The sequence below is a fragment of the Oncorhynchus mykiss genome, chromosome 18 (assembly GCF_057628025.1).
Source record: "Oncorhynchus mykiss isolate SJ-2025 chromosome 18, ASM5762802v1, whole genome shotgun sequence".
NCBI lineage: Eukaryota > Metazoa > Chordata > Actinopteri > Salmoniformes > Salmonidae > Oncorhynchus > Oncorhynchus mykiss.
In genome coordinates this window covers 27,404,642-27,424,791 of record NC_143039.1, presented here as the reverse complement: position 1 = coordinate 27,424,791, position 20,150 = coordinate 27,404,642, and the positions used below count along the sequence as shown (strand labels likewise).

Below are 20,150 nucleotides of genomic sequence, written 5' to 3'. Positions count from 1 at the left end.
TTTGGACATTATTTCAAATATCTATTTCAGAATGTAAATTGCCAGATTTACACTTATTAGTTCAATTGGATAAGACGTTGATATCCATCTGGATATCATAAGTAATGACTTGAGTGTGACCTGAATAATTCTTCATGAAAGAATATACTAGGGCACATCAGCGGTCAATGATTTCACACACTGAAATCAAACTGAACTACCCAGGGCGGGACTTCCGTTCCGCAAGGCGGAGGAATTTCAATGTAGCACAAGAAAACAAAATGGCTATTTCCCTTGTTAGCTTTAGCATGCAAGCTAAATCCTCCCTTGTGCCTGAAAATGCAGCACACAGGATTCCCTTGGCAAGGGAAAGGTTTTACTTATAACGTATTGTGTTCAAACCCTTTTCTGCGTTTTTTGACAATGTTTTAACCGGAACACGCGGCAACAACTAAATGCGCCTTGGTCTACTCACGAGAGAGACAGAGATATATATCGCTGGTCAAGCTTACATCTCCTGAATTTCAATCGGCTGGTTCTTTGTCCTTGCTCGACAAATTAATAATGACAGAGCCTACCCGCGTCTGAAACGCACCAGGCAGAAATAGCCCTGCGTTTGGCCAAACACTCTTTTTCTCAGATTTCTATAATTAGCTTTATCAACCCTCAGAAATGTATTCGCTTACGTTATCCACTGACTACGTCAGAGAACAACACAGAGGCGGGGAATCCTCAGCACACACACACCCAATAATGCTTGTCTCTAATCACTCCAAAAATGTGTACGATAAACTTGGTATATTATGTAATCTGCTTTTCTATTTTATACAGGCTGAATCAAAATGAAAGCATCATTCTATTTTAGATTCCTATCAGGGGGCTCCAATAATGTCGTGCCTTTGGCTATGCCGGATTGAGTAACATGACATGCTATTCTATAAAATAATTTCTCCGTAATTACTATTACCTGATTGAGCTAATCATGTAAATGTAATTAACTAGAGAGTCGGGCACCACAAAATAATATTTATAGAGCTGTTATCTTCCGAATAAACTCTTAAAGACATAGTAATATTTTACATCAATAGCAGTCAATATTAATCGTTACCTTAATTCAGTCTCATCTGAAAGTTGTAAATTCTTGGTTATCTGCACGAACCCTGGCTAACAAGTTGAATCAGCAATACAAAATTGGGTTTAATTATTTATTTACTAAATACCTAACTAATCACACATAATTATACATACACATAATTAAATCATAACTTGATTACAAATTACATCATAAAGGAAAACGTCCCTAGCGGGCGGAACAGATATGACAGCTTGTTACACAAAGAAAAGGGCTGGGTTAGAGTGAAAGAGCGGGAAGAGTGAGGAACAAAGGGGCGAAGCTGTGCTATCGTAAATACAGTATCTTATGCATTCTAAATGACCGCCCATTTGGAAAAGGAAAATGCAATAAATATTTACTCTGAGTTTCGGTAGGTTGGTGGTAGATGGAAGGCCGTGTTGCCCAACCGAGTCCTTTGTCCTTTGAAGAATATCTCTGCTGGTAAATTGAATATGTTGTATAACGTCGTTGTGTGGTAGACGGGATAGTCTGTCTGTTCCTTCCTAACCCTCGTTTGCAGCGGCTGTTGCTAACTCAACGGCTAGGAGGTATCACTTCTGTAGTGAATAAGAGTTCAAAGTCCATACCAATCGCAACCAAAGCTCATGCTGATGTTGGCTTCGTTCTGTAGTTATTATCTGGACCATTCTGACATCGGACCGTCGTCCTCGGAACAGGAGGTTACATTGTCGTCAAGGATTTATATAGGAAGGGAGAGAAGGGCGTGTTTGAAAAGATTTATAGACCATGTCCCTTCACAGGGGCGGGCCACTGATTGAGCAGAGCCCTAACCTTATGAAAACCCAAATCTCACATTTTAGAAGCTAAAATCACATTTCATCCCATCACAAATAATTTAATATTCAAACATTTAAATTGAACAACAATTCCATGTGAATCCGATAACTCTGATGTGTAGACTTTCCACTGTAGAGTTTATGCCATCTTATCATTGATGAGGATGTCTCAGATGACAACCGAACTGACATCATATTCATTAAGTACCACTGCATATGTTCAGTTGGTCGGAATACCAGAATATAGTTCATTTCCCCCCACCTTCTGATGTTCGCAGAATCTCTATGTTAACCAAGGGTTTTGCAAATGTAACATCAGTAGGGTAGAGAGAGGAAAAAGGGGGGAAGAGGTATTTATGACTGTCATAAATCTATCTGCACCCCAGAGAGGATGGGATTTTCTTCAGCAGGGCCATCCTTGGTCTCTAAAGCCAGCCGTAGTTGCTGCCAGAAGACCGCGGTGTGCTCCCCAACTCTGGGCCAGCTCAGGTATGTGCGTTTCTTCACTAGCTTCCTCATCCGGTGGTAGGGTGACAGCTGGTGGGTAGGGATCTCCTCCAGGAACACCAGAATCAGGACGTCCTTCTGCTCATCAAAGAGCCGGAAGCTGGCCACCTGGATCTCCCGGGAGCACCACTCACTCTCCAGGTAGCGGTGGCTGATGACACAGATGGTCTTGCGGCTTCCGTAGATGCCGTCCATAATGTTGTCTATGATTGGTTTGCCTGGCTGGAAGTCCCGGTGGTGGAGACACAGCTTCCAACCCTGTTCTCCCTCCAGCTCTGGCAGAAGCTCCCTCAGGACCCAGGGCTCATCGTGGGCGTTGTAGGAAATGAAGGCATCGTACTGACAGCCATGAGGCTTGTGCTTATTCCTTTGCTTGGTGTCATAGAGGAAAGCCAGGAAGAGGTAATAGCCGTAAATTACCTCCCATTTCAGGAAGTGGTAGGCAAAGGATGCTATCAGGGTGAGGAGGACCAGACAAGTGGTAGAGATGTAGTAGTAAAGTCCTAAGTCCACTGTACAGAACTGAAGCTCAACATCCAACAACTTAGTGTCCTTTAGATCGACAGGATAGTTGCAGGTAAATTCTCCTGCACCAACAACTTGTGTTTGGTTGTTGCTCTCCATCCACTGGACAAACCAAGCATCGCTGCAGCCACAGGTGAAAGGATTATCTTGCATGTCCAGGTATGTCAAGGCAGGGAGAGATTGCAACACTGTCTCATTGACTGCTGTTATGTCATTCTTTCTCACCTGCAAGAAAGTGACTCTACTGAGGTTTGCTCCTTTTAGGAAATCTAAGGACTGAAGTCGGGCTTTGGGCAGATAAAGTCTGTTGAGACTTGGGGTTGGGTGAAACAGCTTTGGAGTGAGGGCTGTGAACTCATTCTTACTCATATCAAGGAACCACAACTGGGGTGTGTGAATGAATGTGTCTGGGTGCAGGTCCTTAATGTTAAGACTCCCTGCCTGGAATGACAATAAAGATGTCAGACCTTCAAGAAAGTTGATTGGTAGATGACACAGTCCCTTGTGACGCTGACTAAATATCAAAAGGTTCTCCAGAGATGTCAGATGAGAGAGGGGTGGAGGGTCTAATTTATCATCATTTACATATGTGATGTAATTACAGGATATATCAAGAGTTCTTAAGTGTGGAAGTCCCATGAGCACAGTATTTCTTATGTCTATTTGAGTGATCTTATTTGACTGGAGTCTAAGTTCTGTAAGATTCACCAATCCCTCAAAGGCTCCATCTTCAAGACTAGCAATCTGATTGTCAAATAAAAGCAGGGTCTTGAGTGATGCTAAGCCTTTAAAGTCTCCTTTAGAGATTGAGCTCAGCTTACTGTATGACATCGACAAAAATTCTAGTTTGTGCAAACCACTCATGAAGTCATCATTCAAGGTCAGGATTTTGTTTGATCCCAGTTTAAGGATCCTTAAGTCTTTCAAATCCTGGAATACACATCCTGGTAGGTTGGAGATTTGATTGTGGAAAAGAAAGAGTTGTGTGAGTCCTGTAAGATTGGAGAAATCTGAGCAGCCCAGTTTATGGATGATATTGAAGCTGAGATCCAGGAGCATTAGTGTGGATATATTTCTTGTGGCATCTGGTACGGAAGAAAGCCTGTTGTGGCCCAGTCTCAAGGTACTTAGTTGCTCCATTGATCTGAATGATACCTCTGACAGCTGAATAATATTATTATTTTCTAAGTCCACTTCGGTGACTTGTTTACATGACTGCAGAAATTCCTCAGACAAAGCACTTATGTTGTTATGATGCAGTCGGAGCAAGCTAAGTGTGGGTATATTGCAGGCAAAATCAATGAGAGCCTTGACCCTCTCTTCACTAATGTCATACAGTCTCAGATGGACTAATGAGGAGTTGACTGTCTGCAGCACCATACCCATCCTCTCCAAAGACATCTCAATCCCGCTCAGGTTGAGACTTTTGACGTTTCTCAGAAAAGACCTGTCCAGGACATCCCATTCCATGTGTCCAAGTTGGCCACAGTAGGCGATGTCTAACACCTCAAGGTAAGGAAGAACATCTGTCGTGATCCTGAAGACTCCCAATGGATTCCGGGATAAATCCAACAGCCTCAGCTCTATAGACATGTTTGATATTTCTTGTGATTGGAAAGAGGTGAACCTGTTGCTCCCAATGTACAACTCCTGTAAGTGTGGTAATTGTACGATGGGCTGAACTTCCTTCATATTATGAAGGTTGTTCTTGGTTAAATTCACTGTCTTCAAACTGGAGAGAGGCTGAAATGATGAGGAGCTGATGGTTGCAATGAGGTTGTTGTCCAGATGTAGCAGGGAGAGGTTGTCTAGGCCCTGAAACAAATGGTCTGACAGGGTTGTGAGTCTGTTATGAGCCAGATTCAACTCTCGAAGCGCCTTTAGGGGTAAAAGAGCGTCATTGTCCACTTGAGAGATCTGGTTTCTGGACATGTTTAGAATTTTGAGGTTTGACAGTCCTTTAAAATCCAACCTTCTGATTTTGGAAATATTATTCATGGCCACATCTAAAACACTTACTTTACAAGGAATATTTATAGGCATGACTTCAATATTCCTGTTATAACAGAGTACTTTCATGTTAAAGTTGTCACTGAGATTACCCCGGATTGTGCAGTTTTTCAGGAAGTACCCACATACTGGATCAGCAAGAACCCAGCAATACATCAGGAAACAAAGACAGAGTCTCAGCTGAGAGAATGTAGACCCACTTCGTTCTCCTGGCATGGTTATCTTGAGTGTCATTGTGAGGAGCTTGACATCTACTTCAGATCTAAAGAGAAAAACAAAGACAAATACAGTGACTAGCTGTTACATCATTTGGGGGATGGAAATGTAACATAATTAAACAATTTAATGAAGTTGCAATAACACTGGTAGCTGTTGGTATTGTGGTCCTCAAAATAACTGACAGATTATTATTTATAGGTCATCCAAATTATCAACATAACTCACAAAAAGTTTGCTTTACTTATAAAGACAAACTAGAGTAGAAAGGAAAAAAGGTAAAGACCACTATCAAATTAGAAATGAGTAGATAAGGGTAATAACATTGTCTGAATAAGAATAGAACACACATTTGTATGATATTTTTGAAGAGATAGACCAACAAAAGACAACTAAAAACAGCCAGACTACATAGTAATCATTTTTACTCACAATTGTCAGAGGAAGACAGTCACAGTGAGCACTAGTGCAGCATAGGACTGTAATCACCTGAGTCCCGGTTCTACCACCCTGCTCCAAAGAGCACTTCCCTGGCATTTTACTTCACTAAACTTTGTTCAAAATGTATCTTGGTATTTGTCTAGATTGATTTCTCACAAACAGCTACAACACAAGTGAAAACGAAACAGACTGGGTTGACCTGACACACAGTTGACTAAGGGGCTGAAAAGAAGAAGTGACAGAGAGAGAGTCGGGGGGGAAGTCAGGCTTGTTTGCTCTCTCTTGGACCGTATAAAATACTGATGCTGACCATATACGGGAACTTTCCGAGACCTGAGATATTTATTTCCTAGAACTAAGAACATTCTGATCCAAACATCAAACGGGTACTAACACTGACACTTTTTACATTCCAGAGAATGTAATGTTAATTTCTTTATCAGAAGTCGCATCCACTGTTTTCTAGAATTTGGCAGGACATCCAACCGGCCTCACAACCGTTGACCACACCAGCCCAGGACCTCCCCATCCGGCTTCTTCACCTACGGGATTGTCTGAGACCAGCCACCCGGATAGCTGATGTGTTCCACAAACTGTCAGAAAGCATCTCATCTGCGTCCTCCTCACCAGGGTCTTAAACTGCGTCATAACCGTCTTTATTGGGCAAATGCTCACCTTCGATAGTCACTGGCATGCTGGAGTGTGCTCTTCACAGGCATTTTAGAGGAGTGGGACAACTTTATGCGAAGTGTGTCGCTCTGCATGAGGCAAATGGTGGTCACACCAGATACTGACTGGTTTTCTGATCCATGTCCTACTTTCTGTGACCAGCAGATACATAGCTTTTTTACCAGTCATGTGAAATCGATAGGTTAGGGACTAATTCATTTATTTAATTTTATTTATTTCCTTATATATTTTTTTTATTTGACCTTTATTTAACTAGGCAAGTCAGTTAAGAACAAATTCTTATTTTCAATGACGGCCTAGGAACAGTGGGTTAACTGCCTGTTCAGGGGCAGAACGACAGATTTGCACCATGTCAGCTCGGGGATTTGAACTTGCAACCTTCCGGTTACTAGTCCAACGCTCTAACCACTAGGCTACCCTGCCACCCCATATGAACTGTAACCCAGTCAAATCTTTGAAATTGTTGCATGTTGCATTTATATTGATGTTCAGTGTAACATAAGGTAAAAGTTATTGAGCAAACATCCCAGAAATGGAGAAAAAGAATAGTAGATCTACCTTGCTTGTATGTACTTTATGATGTAATAGAACTAACATGGATACTGTTTCCCTTTGTGCACTGACTTTCCCCTTGTTATTGTTCTATTTCTCATTCATACTTCATAGACTAAATTTCATCCACAGGTGAGAGGAAAGAAAATGGAATGAAAGGGAGAATGACGTCGCTCTCATATCAAGGTGTGTGTGTGTGTGTGTGAGTGCATGTGTGCGTGCGTGTGTGCATGTGTGTGTGTGTGTGTGTGTGTGTGTGTGTGTGTGTGGCAAGAGTGGGAGTAAAGGTGTCATTCTCAGAAAGAATGAAGGAATATTAATATGAAGAGGGATGGCCAGGGGGATGAGTGAGTTAACATAAGTGAGAAGAAGGTTATAGAGAAAACAAACTGAAATTGGACTTGTCTGATCCATCTCACAATTGGACCAAATAAAATACTGACGCTGAACATATAAGGGCACTTATAAGAACTGAGACATTTGCTGGCTGAGCTAGCTAGATATTTCTACCCAGAGACCACCAAAGAAAATCCTGATTGGATATTTTTTTCTCTTCAGTATTAACCTTTCTCTTTCCAACACAAACTGAAGAGATTCATTCAGAAGGGCATACAAATTATTGTAAATATTACATAGAAATTTAAACAGAATTTTGTTTCAAATATATCAATACAATTGTAAATCCTTAGGCTTTTTCTGAAGGCATAGAAAGTCCTCGCGGTTCCCCACTGCTGAATGTCTCTCTCAATTCCTTGGTCAAGGAAGATGACTGAACCACAGTTCTCAGAGACACTTCTGTCTACTTTGTGTAATAACAGTTTGTGTCCAGTAGATGACAAAGTATACAAAGGAATGTGTTCGTAAAGAAATCTCAGAATGCAATTCTAATGCAGCATATAACTTTCAAGATGATAGGTGTTTAGGCTCCCAAATGAATAGCTAAACAAAACCAACTGATGAAATTGAAACCCAGTCCCATAGAGATGACAATTATAAGACTGTCCATAATGTGTAAGTGTTTGGTTAGAATTCAGTGCATTTTCATTGAAGATTATTGAGTCAGGGAGAGAGTCATTTCATTCAGATTCAGATCAGATTGTTTAATAGTCACATGAACAGGGTTGCAGGTGTGATTGCAGGGTAGAGTGAAAATCTTCGGCTTCGACCTCCAACATGCAGAGCTAGTAAAATAAAATAATGGAAAGGGTGATAAAAACAATAGAAATAGCACTATGTACATAATGACAACAATGGCATGCATGGTTAGATCATCTGTGAAGACAAGACCTTCATGGGAAAGTGTTCAGTGATTTACAAAGCAGGTATGAATGAAGTTTTCACAGACATCATAGCAGACATAGTCCTTATTTGTGAGCCGGAACTGATACCACATTGTGATACAACAGTAGATCTACCTTGCTTGTATGTTCTTTATGATGTAATATAACTAATATAGATACTGTTTCCCTTTGTGCACTGACTTTCCCCTTGTTATTGTTCTATTTCTCATTCATACTTCATAGACTATATTTCATCCACAGGTGAGAGGAAATAAAATGCAATGAAAGGGAGAATGACGTCTCTCTCATATCAAGGTGTGTGTGTGTGTGTGTGTGTGTGTGTGTGTGTGTGTGTGTGTGTGTGTGTGTAAGGTTAAAGTTAGAATTAGTGTTAGTGTTAGAATTAGGTTTACGGTTATGGTTAGGAGCTAGGTTTAGTTTTAGGGTTAGTAGCTTGGGTTAGGTTCAGGGTTATGGTTAAGGTTAAGTTTTCGTTTTGGGGTTAAGGTTAGAGTTAGGGTACTCCATCTGTAAATAGCTCACCCAATCTACTTACCTCATCCCCATATTGTTTTTATTTTTTTTCTGCTCTTTATCACACCAGTATCACTACTTTCCCATCATCATCTGCTCATCTATCACTCCAGTGTTAATCTTCTAAATTGTAATTACTTCGCTACTATGGCCTATTTATTGCCTTACCTCCTCACTCCATTTGCACACACTGTATATAGACTTTCTTTTTTTCTATTGTGTTAGTGACTGTACGCTTGTTTATTCCATGTGTAACTCTGTGCTGTTGTTTGTGTCGCACTGCTTTGCTTTATCTTGGCCAGGTCACAGTTGTAAATGAGAACTTATTCTCAACTAACTAGCTTACCCGGTTAAATAAAGGTCAAATAAAAAAATAAAAAGGGTAAGGGTTAGATTTAGGGTTAGGGGTTAGGGAAACTAGGATTTTGAATGAGACTGAATTGTGTGTCCCACATGGTTAGTTCTACAATACTGTGTGTGTGTGTGTGTGTGTGTGTGTGTGTGTGTGTAGAAGAAGCGAAACAGGGAGTGGGAGTAAAGGTATCATTCTCAGAAAAAAACACGAATAGAAACACAAAAAAGGGTGTCCTGGGGGATGTTTTAACGAAAGTGAATGAGGAAGTGAGACAGACCAAAATTGGACTTTGTTTGACCTTTATGGTGAAACTAAACTGATATGGATACTTTGTGTGACTTTCCCCTTGTATTTATCGTTCTTTCTCATTCATACTTCATGGATTTTATTTCATCCACAGGTGAGAGGAAAGAATATTGAATAAGTGGAGAGAGAAGGACATAAGCACTACAGGAGGCTGGTGAGAGGAGGACGACTCATAATAATGGCTAGAATGGAGTGAATAGAATTGTATCAAACACATGGAAACAACGTGTTTATGTGTTTGATACACTCTTAGTAAAAAGGTACTATCTAGAACCTAAAAGGGTTCTTCAGCTGTCCCCATAGTAGGAGCCTTTGAAGAACTCCGGGTAAAACCATTTTGGTTCCAGAGCCCTTTCCACAGAGGGTTCTACATGGAACCAAAAGGGTTCTACCTGAAACCAAAAAGGGTTCTACCTGAAGAACCTGAAGCTGCTGAAGAACCCTTTTGAAACCATTTATCTAAGAGTGTACCATTCCATTTATTCTGTTCCAGCCATTACATTGAGCCCATCCTCCTCAATCAAGTTGTTACAAGCCTCCTGTGATAAGGACCTGTCTGCCACCTCTAGGGCAGTAGCCAGAGAGGCCCCACTGCCCATCTCCGGCATCAAGGAAGGCATGATGACATCAAAGTGTATGTGGGCTCTGAGTACTACCACTAGGAGACACCCAGGCTACTGGCTTTCAGCAGGATCCGCCCAGAGCCTAACAAAATCCCCCCAGACATGATGGGCTGTGTGGAATAGTCAGTGTGTGTGCGATCACTGTTCGATGAATAACAACTGTGAACATCTGTACAACATGGTGTCTTATTAGAAAATTATCCAAAACTGCTGTCAATACATATGCTGTCAATACATAACTTCTATAAGTGCCTTACATACGTGTTAACTCAAACAACACAATACACAAGTCACTCGAACAATGTTCTTTGAACGCTTCAATTGATACTTTATTATCACATTTTATGCTGAACATTTTGTATGACAGATATCAAAATGTACAAATAAACTGTAAAAGTGTGATTATATTGCATTAATTGAGTAACAAAATCAATAATATCTATGACAAGGAAAAAATAAGCTAATATGATCATGAATTGGCTTACTCAATTTACAAATATAAGCATTTCCTACCCTCTAAAAATGTTTTTTGATAAAATATTGAATTTGCCCTTGACTACTAAAGCCCATAGAAACGCATTGAATAACATACTCATAAATGTAAAAAATAAAATAAAAAGACTTTCCAAAAAGAAATCATACGGAATAAGGTTTTTGATGTGTCTGTCCCAGTGCTTAATTTAGCCTTTAGTTAATTCTCCGGCCTCCAGAAAGAAAAGTAACGTGAAAAAGTAAATTTTTAAGGTGGGACTAATATTCTAAGAGTTGATTTTGGTTGGTTCGGCCCGGGTTATTGGTTTGCGTAACATTGTAAGCAATGTTTGAGACCAACGCGTGGCCTTGGCTGTGTGAGAAGCTGTCAGTATGTCTCACATAACTAGAATAAGTTTCACTTTCTATGACCTCTCTCCCTCTCTCTACTCTGATAGACATGAGCCTGCAACTCACATCTCTCATTTATTTCCTCATAGAATCATAGCCATGCGAAGGATTCTGAATGAACTGCAGCACCCTTGATACATTTAAATACATTTGCCAAAGTTATATTAATACTGCTGTCTGTTCAGAAATTGATTAAATCATTCAGAATAGCCCACTACACCATAACAATAATTTATAATTTAGTGACAGAGGATCAGTAGCTGTGGATTGTAACCTAATAAACAAGGAATAGCCTACATCCGGGAACGAGTGGCAAATCTGTCAGTGAAAAAACACCATGCAGAAAAAAACAGGCCTTTCGCAATATTTGAATATTTTAAGTTCAAATCAAGCGAAAACACAGGTTGTAAGGCAAATGACTCCTGCTGAAAAGAGAAGACTCTGCTGTAGGCTACCAAAATATTTGATCAACTTCGAAGTATTATTTCCACAAAAGAGAGAGCGAGAGGGAGAGGCTTTTGGCACGAGCATCGGCCATCACCAGCGAGTTAGCTGAGTGAGTCAGTCAAACTGGAAGCATTTTTAGGACTATAATTTGCCCCGCATATTGTAGCCTACAATATGTGTCTTCACACAACTAGGCCTAGACTATTGATGGATTCAAGACAAGGTCGTTTTTAATTGATCTCAGATTTCTCAGTTTGTCAGTGTCAAAGTAGCCTGTCATTTCGATCATTTTTGCGGTACTAAAAAAGATTCTGGCAAAGTCTCCATTCAGGTAAAATTACATAAAATTGCTGAAATTAATTTATAAAAGACTAACATTTTCCCGGACCCCAGGCTACTAAAAATGTTCTCCATGTGTGCAACTTCTATAAGTGCCTTAATTCTACTGCTCTATGCCACTACGCAAATGTGATGATATGCATGCAAAGATATATTATGAGGGTAATTAATTTTTTTCATTCGTTCCGGTACCTTAGAACTCCCCAGGTCACCTGACTCTCGAGCTCACTTTTTATTGTTCCGGTACTTCCCGATTTACAAATTAAGCACTGGTCTCTCCGATATCTAGGAGATACAAGAAAGCTGACTTTTAAAAATATATATTTTTAAATTTAACCCCTTATTTTTGTTAGAAGAAAACTACCTTCATACTTCAATTAGTTTGTATGGGTTACCTTCAGCTGAGACCTGTGACAAAACGGAGAACATCACCTTGTTCGTAAGAGTCTCCCCTTTCCATAGAGTGGAATCAGTGCTGGTTTACCTTCAGATCAGGCCTGTGTCTTTCCATAGAGGGGTCATAATAGTTTGTAGGCCAAACCGTTTCGGATGTTTCATGGTCTGACAAACATCGCTGTAGCTCAGCCACCTTCCACTGCAGATGCGGAAAGCCAACATAAACGGTTGCAAACCTAGTCTCAGAGCATTTCGTATTATTCTGTACGTACAGTGCATTCGGAAAGAATTCAGACACCTTGACTTTTTCCACGTTTTGTTACGTTACAGCCTAATTTTAAAATGGATTAAATAGCCCCCCCCCCCCCCTCCCCCCCATCAATCTACACACAATGCCCCATAATGACAAAGCAAAAACAGATTTTTGGGAGTTTCTCCCATTCTTCTCTGCAGATCCTCTCATGCTCTGTCAGGTTGGATGGGGAGTGTCGCTGCACAGCTATTTTCAGGTCTCTCCAGAGATATTCGATCGGGTTCAAGTCCGGGCTCTGGCTGGGCCACACAAGGACATTCAGAGACTTGTCCCGAAGTCACTCCTGCATTGTCTTGGCTGTGTAATTAGGGTTGTTGTCCTGTTGGAAGGTGAACCTTCGCCACAGTCTAAGGTCCTGAGAGCTCTGAAGCAGGTTTTCATCAAGGATCTCTCTGTATTTTGATCCGTTCATCTTTGCCTCCATCCTGACTAGTTTCCCAGTCCCTTCTTCTGAAAAACATCCTCACAGCATGATGCTGCCACCACCATGCTTCACCGTAGGGATGGTGCCAGTTTTCCTCCAGACGTGACGCTTGGCATTCAGGCCAAAGAGTCAATCTTGGTTTCATCAGACCAGATAATCTTGTTTCTCATGGTCTGAGAGTCATTTATGTGCCCGCTGAGGAGATGGTTGTCCTTCTGGAAGGTTCTCCCATCTCCACACAGGAATTCTAGAGCTCTGTCAGAGTGACCAACGGGTTCTTTGTCACCTCCCTGAGAAAGTCACTTTTCCACTGATTGCTCAGTTCGACTGGGCGGCCAGCTCTAGGTAGTTTTGGTGGTTCCAAACTTCTTCCATTTAAGAATGACACTGTGTTCTTGGGGACGTTCAATGCTGCAGAAATGTTTTGGTACCCTTCCCCAGATCTGTGCCTCAAAACAATCATGTCTCGGAACTCTAGGGACAATTCCTTCGACCTCATGGCTTGGTTTTTGCGCTGACATGCACTGTCAACTGTCGGACCTTATGTAGACAGGTGTGTGCTTTTTTAATCATGTCCAATCAATTCAGTTTACCACATATAGACTCCAGTTAAGTTGTAGAAACATCTCAAGAATCAATTGAAACAGGATGCACCTGAGCTCAATTTCGAGTCTCATAGCAAAGGGTCTGAATACTTATGTAAAAGGTATTTCTGTTGAAACATTTTATTAAACTTGCTACAATGTCAAAAAAAAAACATTTTGCTTTGTCATCATGGAGTATAGTGTGTAGATGTATGATGATTTTTTATTAATTTAATACATTTTAGAATAAGGCTGTAACGTAACGAAATGTGGGAAAAGTCAAGTGGTCTGATTACTTTCTAAATGCACTGAAAATCCGAAACAGTCCATTTAGTATGGTATGTTAGTTTTGGCATAGTTGCATATGACAGATGGGTGGGCATATGGTTGCGAGATCAAATCTCATCACGGACAACTTTAGCATTTTGGCTAGTGAGGAACTGTTCAACTACTTACTAACTTTTTGCTGCTTTGTAACTACTACTATTAGCTAAGTTTTGCATTAATACCATAAAAAATACCATAAAAAACATAACATATCAAACTACATTTGGCCTTGAAGATAAATGTACAGAATAATATAAATTGCTCTGAGACCCATGCAAAGAAACTGATATCTCTAGCTTAAACTAACTTTGATGGGGATTTTTTTCATATGTTACTTAGATTGACCCATGGGCACATCAATACTCTTAGGAACTTCTTAAAGATGCACTCCATGATGATAAGCACAATAAAATCATAACATACTGTATAGTATGAAATTAATTCATGACATATAATACTAATAGGCAAAAAACACTTTAGGTGACGTGATACACAGAAAACTGGGACCACTTCTGGCTCGTGAGCACCACTTTCAAAACTACTGGCTGAAATTAGACAAAAGTGTGAGAGTGCATCTTCAATATTCTCATGTAAATATACAGAAAAGGTTCAGAGTGAGGTGTCACTATCAACGTGTCACTATCACAGAGCCTGCACACCAGAGAGGATGGGATTTTCCTCAGCAGGGCCGTCCTTGGTCTCTAAAGCCAGCCGTAGTTGCTGCCAGAAGAGCACAATGTGCTCCCCATTCCTGGGCCAGCTCAAGTACGTGCGTCTCTTCACTAGCTTCCTCATCCGGTGGTAGGGTGACAGCTGGTGGGTAGGGATCTCCTCCAGGAACACCAGAATCAGGACGTCCTTCTGCTCATCAAAGAGCCGGAAGCTGGCCACCTGGATCTCCCGGGAGCACCACTCACTCTCCAGGTAGCGGTGGCTGATGACACAGATGGTCTTGCGGCTTCCGTAGATGCCGTCCATAATGTTGTCTATGATGGGTTTGCCTGGCTGGAAGTCCCGGTGGTGGAGACACAGCTTCCAGCCCTGCTGTCCCTCCAGCTCTGGCAGAAGCTCCCTCAGGACCCAGGGCTCATCGTGGGCATTGTAGGAAATGAAGGCATCGTACTGACAGCCATGAGGCGTGTGCTTTTTCCTTTGCTTAGTGTCATAGAGGAAAGCCAGGAAGAGGTAATAGCCGTAAATGACCTGCCATTTCAGGAAGTGGTAGGCAAAGGATGCTACCAGGGTGAGGAGGACCAGACAAGTGGTAGAGATGTAGCAGTAAAGTCCTAAGTCCACTGTACAGAACTGAAGCTCAACATCCAACAGCTTGGTGTCCTTTAGATCGGCAGGATAGTTGCAGGTAAATTCTCCTGCACCAACAACTTGTGTTTGGTTGTCGCTCTCCATCCACTGGACAAACCAAGCATCACTGCAGCCACAGGTGAAAGCATTATCTTGCATGTCCAGGTATGTCAAGGCAGGGAGAGACTGCAACACTGTCTCATTGACTACTGTTATGTCATTCTTGCTCACCTGCAAGAAAGTGACTCTACTGAGGTTTGCTCCTATGAGGAAATCTAAGGACTGAAGTCGGGCTTTGGACAGGTACAGGCTGTTGAGCCTTGGGGTTGGGTGAAACAGCTTTGGAGTGAGGGCTGTGAACTCATTCTTACTGACATCAAGGAACCACAACCGGGGTGTGTGAATAAATGTATTTGGGTGCAGGTCCTTAATATTGAGACTCCCTGCCTGGAATGACAATAAAGATTTCAGTCCTTCAAGAAAGTTGATAGGTAGATGAGACAGTCCCTTGTGACGCTGACTAAATATCCTGAGGTTCTCCAGAGATATCAGATGAGAGAAGGGTGGAGGGTCTAATTTATCATCATTTACATATGTGATGTAATTACAGGATATATCAAGAGTTCTTAAGAGTGGAAGTCCCGTGAGCACAGTATTTCTTATGTCTGTTTGAGTGATCTTATTTGAGTCCAGTTGAAGTTCTGTAAGGTTGACCAATCCCTCAAAGGCTCCATCTTCCATACTGGCAATCTGATTGTCAAATAAAAACAAATTCTTGAGTGATACTAAGCTTTTAAACTCTCCTTTTCTTATAGAGCTCAGTTTATTGCCTGCCATCAACAAAGTCTCAAGTTTGTGCAAACCATTCATGAAGGCTTCATTCAAGGTCAGGATTTTGTTTGATCCCAGTTTAAGGATCCTTAATTCTTTCAAATCCTGGAAAACACATCCTGGAAGGTTGGAGATTTGATTGTGGAAAATAATGAGTTGTGTGAGTCCTGTAAGATTGGAGAAATCTGAGCAGCCCAGTTTATTGATGATATTGAAGCTGAGATCCAAGACCTTCAGTGTAGGTACATTTCTTGTGGCCTTTGGCACGGAAGAAAGCCTGTTGTGGCCCATTTTCAAAGTCCTTATCTGCTCTAACGGTCTGAATGAAAAGTCAGACAGCTGAAAAAGATTAGTATTTGATATGTCCACTTCTATCATGTGCTTACATGACTGCACAAATTCCTCAGAGAGATTACCTATGTTGTTATATTCTAGTCTTAGCACATTGAGTGTAGGTATATGGCAGGCAATATCAGTGAGAGCCTTGACCTTTAGCCTTGAGCCGTTTACAAGGTCTTGCAATCTCAGATGGACTAATGAGGAGTTGACAGTCTGCAGTACCATACCCATCCTCTCGAAAGACATCTCAATGCCACTCAAGTTGAGACGTTTGACGTTGCTCAGAAAAGACCTGTTCAGCACATCCCATTCCATGTGTCCAAGTTGGCCACAGTAGGCGATGTCTAACACCTCAAGGTAAGGAAAAACATCTGCCGTGACTCTGAAGATTTCCAATGGATTCCAGGATAAATCCAACACTCTCAGCTTTAAAGAAGTGTTTGATATTTCCTGTGACTGGAAAGATGTGAATATGTTGCTCCCAATGTACAACTCCTGTAAGTGTGGTAATTGTACAATGGCCTGAACTTCCTTCATATTATAAAGGTTGTTCTTGGTTAAATTCACTGTCTTCAAACTGGAGAGAGGCTGAAATGATGAGGAGCTGATGGTTGCAATGAGGTTGTTGTCCAGATGTAGCAGGGAGAGGTTGGCCAGGCCCTGAAACAAATGGTCTGACAGGGTTGTGAGTCTGTTATGAGACAGACCCAGCTCCTGAAGAGCATCTAGGTGTCCAAGAGCCTCATCATCCACTTGAGAGATCTGGTTTTTGGACATGTTTAGAATTTTGAGGTTTGATAGGTCTGTAAAATCCAACTTTTCGATCTTGGAAATCTTATTCATGGCCAAGTCTAAATTGCTTACTTTCCGCGGAATATCTAAAGGTATGACTTCAAGATTCCTGTTATAACAGAGTACTTTCATGTTAGAGGGGTCACTGAGATTACCCCGGATTGTGCAGTTTTTCAGGAAGTACCCACATACTGGATCAGCAAGAACCCAGCAATACATCAGGAAACAAAGATTGAGTCTCAGCTGAGAGAATGTAAGCCCACTTCGTATTCCAGGCATGGTCACCTTGAGTGTCATTGTGTCAGAGGCTTCCCACTGAGCCCACACTGGTTGAATCAACGTTATTTCCACCTAATTTCAATGAAATGATGTTGAACCAACGTGGAATAGACGTTGAATTGACGTCTGTGCCCAGTGGATTGCCGTCTTCTTCAGTTCTACAGTAAATAACAAATAATAATATAGTGACTAACTGTTACATTTGGGGTCCTGATATATAGCATAATTAGACAATCGAATGAAATTGCAATAACATTGATAGCTGTTGGTATTGTGGTCCTCAAAATTTCTGACAGATTATTAATGATAGGTAATCCACATTTTCAATATAGCTCACAAAAAGTTTGCTTCACTGATAAAGACAAACTACAGAACCAGTCAAAAGTTTGGACACACCTACTCATTCAAGTGTTTTTCTTTATTTTTTTTACTATTTTCTGCATTGTAGAATAATAGTGAATACATCAAAACTATGAAATAACACACATGGAATCATGTAGTAACCAAAAACGCGTTTAACAAATCAAAATATATTTTATATTTGAGATTCTTCAAAGTAGCCAACTTTTGCCTTAATGACATCTTTGCACACTCTTTGCATTCTCTCAACCAGATTCACCTGAAATGCTTGTTCAACAGTCTTGAAGGAGTTCCCACATATGCTGAGCGCTTGTTGGCTGCTTTTCCTGCAGTCATCTCATCCTGCGGTCCAACTCATCCCAAACCATCTCAATTGGATTGAGATTGGGTGATTGTGGAGGCCAGGTCATCTGATCAGACCACAGGACAAATTTTAATGTCTATTGCTCGTGTTTCTTGGCCCAAGCAAGTCTCCTCTTGTTATTGGTGTCCTTTAGTAGTGGTTTCTTTGCAGCAATTCGACCATGAAGGCCTGATTCACGCTGTCTCCTCTGAACACATGATGTTGAGATGTGTCTGTTACTTGAACTCTGTGAAGCATTTATTTGGACTGCAATCTGAGGTGCAGTTAATTGCCTATTTTTGAGGCTGGTAACTCTAATGAACTTATCCTCTGCAGCAGAGGTAACTCTGGGTTTTCCTTTGGCAGTCCTCATGAGAGCCAGTTTCGTCATAGCGCTTGATGGTTTTTGTGACTGCACTTGAAGAAACTTTCAAAGTACTTGACATTTTCCGGATTGATGGATGTGGATGATGAACTGTTGTTTCTCTTTGCTTATTTGAGCTGTTTTTGACATAATATGGACTTGGTCTTTTACCAAATCTTCTGTATTCCACCCCTATCTTGTCACAACACGACTGAATAGCTCAAACACATTAAGATGGAAAGAAATTCCACAAATTAACTTTTAACAAGGCACACCTGTTAATTGAAATGTATTCCAGGTGACTACCTCATGAAGCTGGTTGAGAGAATGCCAAGTGTGCAATGCTGTCATCAAGGCAAAGGGTGGCTACTTTGAAGAATCTCAAATCTCAAATATATTTTGATTTGTTTAACACTTTTTTGGTTACCACATGATTCCATATGTGTTATTTCATAGTTTTGATGTCTTCACTATTATTCTACAATGTAGAAAATAGTACAAATAGAGAAAAACCCTTGAATGAGTAGGTGTGTCCAAGATTTTTACTCGTACTGTTCATCAGAGAGGATAAAAGGAGACCACTATCAAATTAGAAATGAGTAGAAAAGGGTAAAAACATTGTCTGAATAAGAGAAAACACAAAACATATTGTATCATATTTTTTTAGGAGATAGACTTGCAGAAGAAAATGAAAAATATAGGCAAAATACATAGTAATTATTTTTACTCACAATTGTCAGATGACAGTCACAGTGAACGCTAGTGCAGCATAGGACTGTGATCACCTGAGTCCTGGTTCTACCACCCTGCTCCAAAGAGCACTTCCCTGCCTTTAAACTTCACTATATTAACCCTTTGTTTAAAAAATAGTTTTGTCTTGGTCTAGGATAGATTTTGACTTGTAAGCAGAGATCCAGCACAAAGTGACTGGGTAGACTAGACACACAGTTGATTAAGTTAAAGGGACAGAGGAGGGGAAGTGAGAGAGAGAGAGAGAGAGAGAGAGACAGAGAGAGAGACTCAGTGAGCATATGTAGCCTTGCTATTGAGAATGGCCGCCTTAGGCAGACCTGGCTCTCAAGAGAAGACAGGCTATGTGCACACTGCCCACAAAATGAAGTGGAAACTGAGCTGCTCTTCCTAACCTGCTGTCCAATGTATGACCATATTAGAGACACATATTTCCCTCAGATTACACAGACCCACAAAGAATTTGAAATCAAATTTGAGTTTGATAAACTCCCATATCCATTGGGTGAAATACCACCGTGTGCAATCACAGCAGCAAGATTTGTGACCCGTTGCCACAAGAAAAGGGCAACCAGCGAAAAACAAGCACCGTTGTAAATACAACCTATATTTTCTCTTTTGTACTTTAATTATTTGCACATCATAACAACACTGTATGTAGACATAATATCACATTTGAAATGTCTTTATTCTTTTCAAACTTTTGTGAGTGTAATGTTTATTACTGTTACGTTTTAATTGTTGGTTTCAGTGTAGCATATTATCTGCTTCACTTGCTTTGGCAATGTTAACATATGTTTCCCATGCCAATAAAGCCCCTTAAATTGACATTGACATTGAAATAGAGAGAGAGCGTGAGAGAGAGAGAGGGAGAGAGAGAGAGAGAGAGAGAGAGAGAGAGAGAGAGGTGTCATTTTCAGAATTTTTTGGGGGGACAGTCGATTTACCATAAGTGAGGAGGAAGTGAGAAGAAAGTTAATGAGCAAACATCCCAAAATTGGACATCAGAAGAAAATGCTGTTGCTGACCCCAATAATAAAGTGAATTTAGAATTCAGAAATCATTTCTGAGAACTAAGATATAAAGCTCATTCTGATCCAAAATTCTAACTGGTACTAGCACTTACTAATCACCAGCTGTTGATGAAAT

General features: G+C 40.8%; 2 protein-coding genes across 2 annotated transcripts; both read right to left on the bottom strand.

The window, feature by feature from the left end:
* Window positions 1-2,271: 2,271 nt before the first annotated feature.
* tlr22 (toll-like receptor 22) lies at window positions 2,272-5,780 on the bottom strand (the record flags this gene model as incomplete). Its single annotated transcript, NM_001124412.1, is given in 2 exon segments — window positions 2,272-5,194; window positions 5,581-5,780. A coding segment is annotated over 1 exon segment (2,895 nt), but the record flags the coding sequence as incomplete, so codon positions are not given.
* A 4,456-nt stretch (window positions 5,781-10,236) lies between these two features.
* On the bottom strand, window positions 10,237-19,171 carry LOC110495770 (uncharacterized). Its single transcript, XM_090208055.1, has one exon. The coding sequence runs from the start codon at window positions 17,200-17,202 to the stop codon at window positions 14,284-14,286; it is 2,919 nt and encodes a 972-aa protein (XP_090064181.1). The 5' UTR covers window positions 17,203-19,171; the 3' UTR covers window positions 10,237-14,283.
* Between the last annotated feature and the right edge of the window lie 979 nt (window positions 19,172-20,150).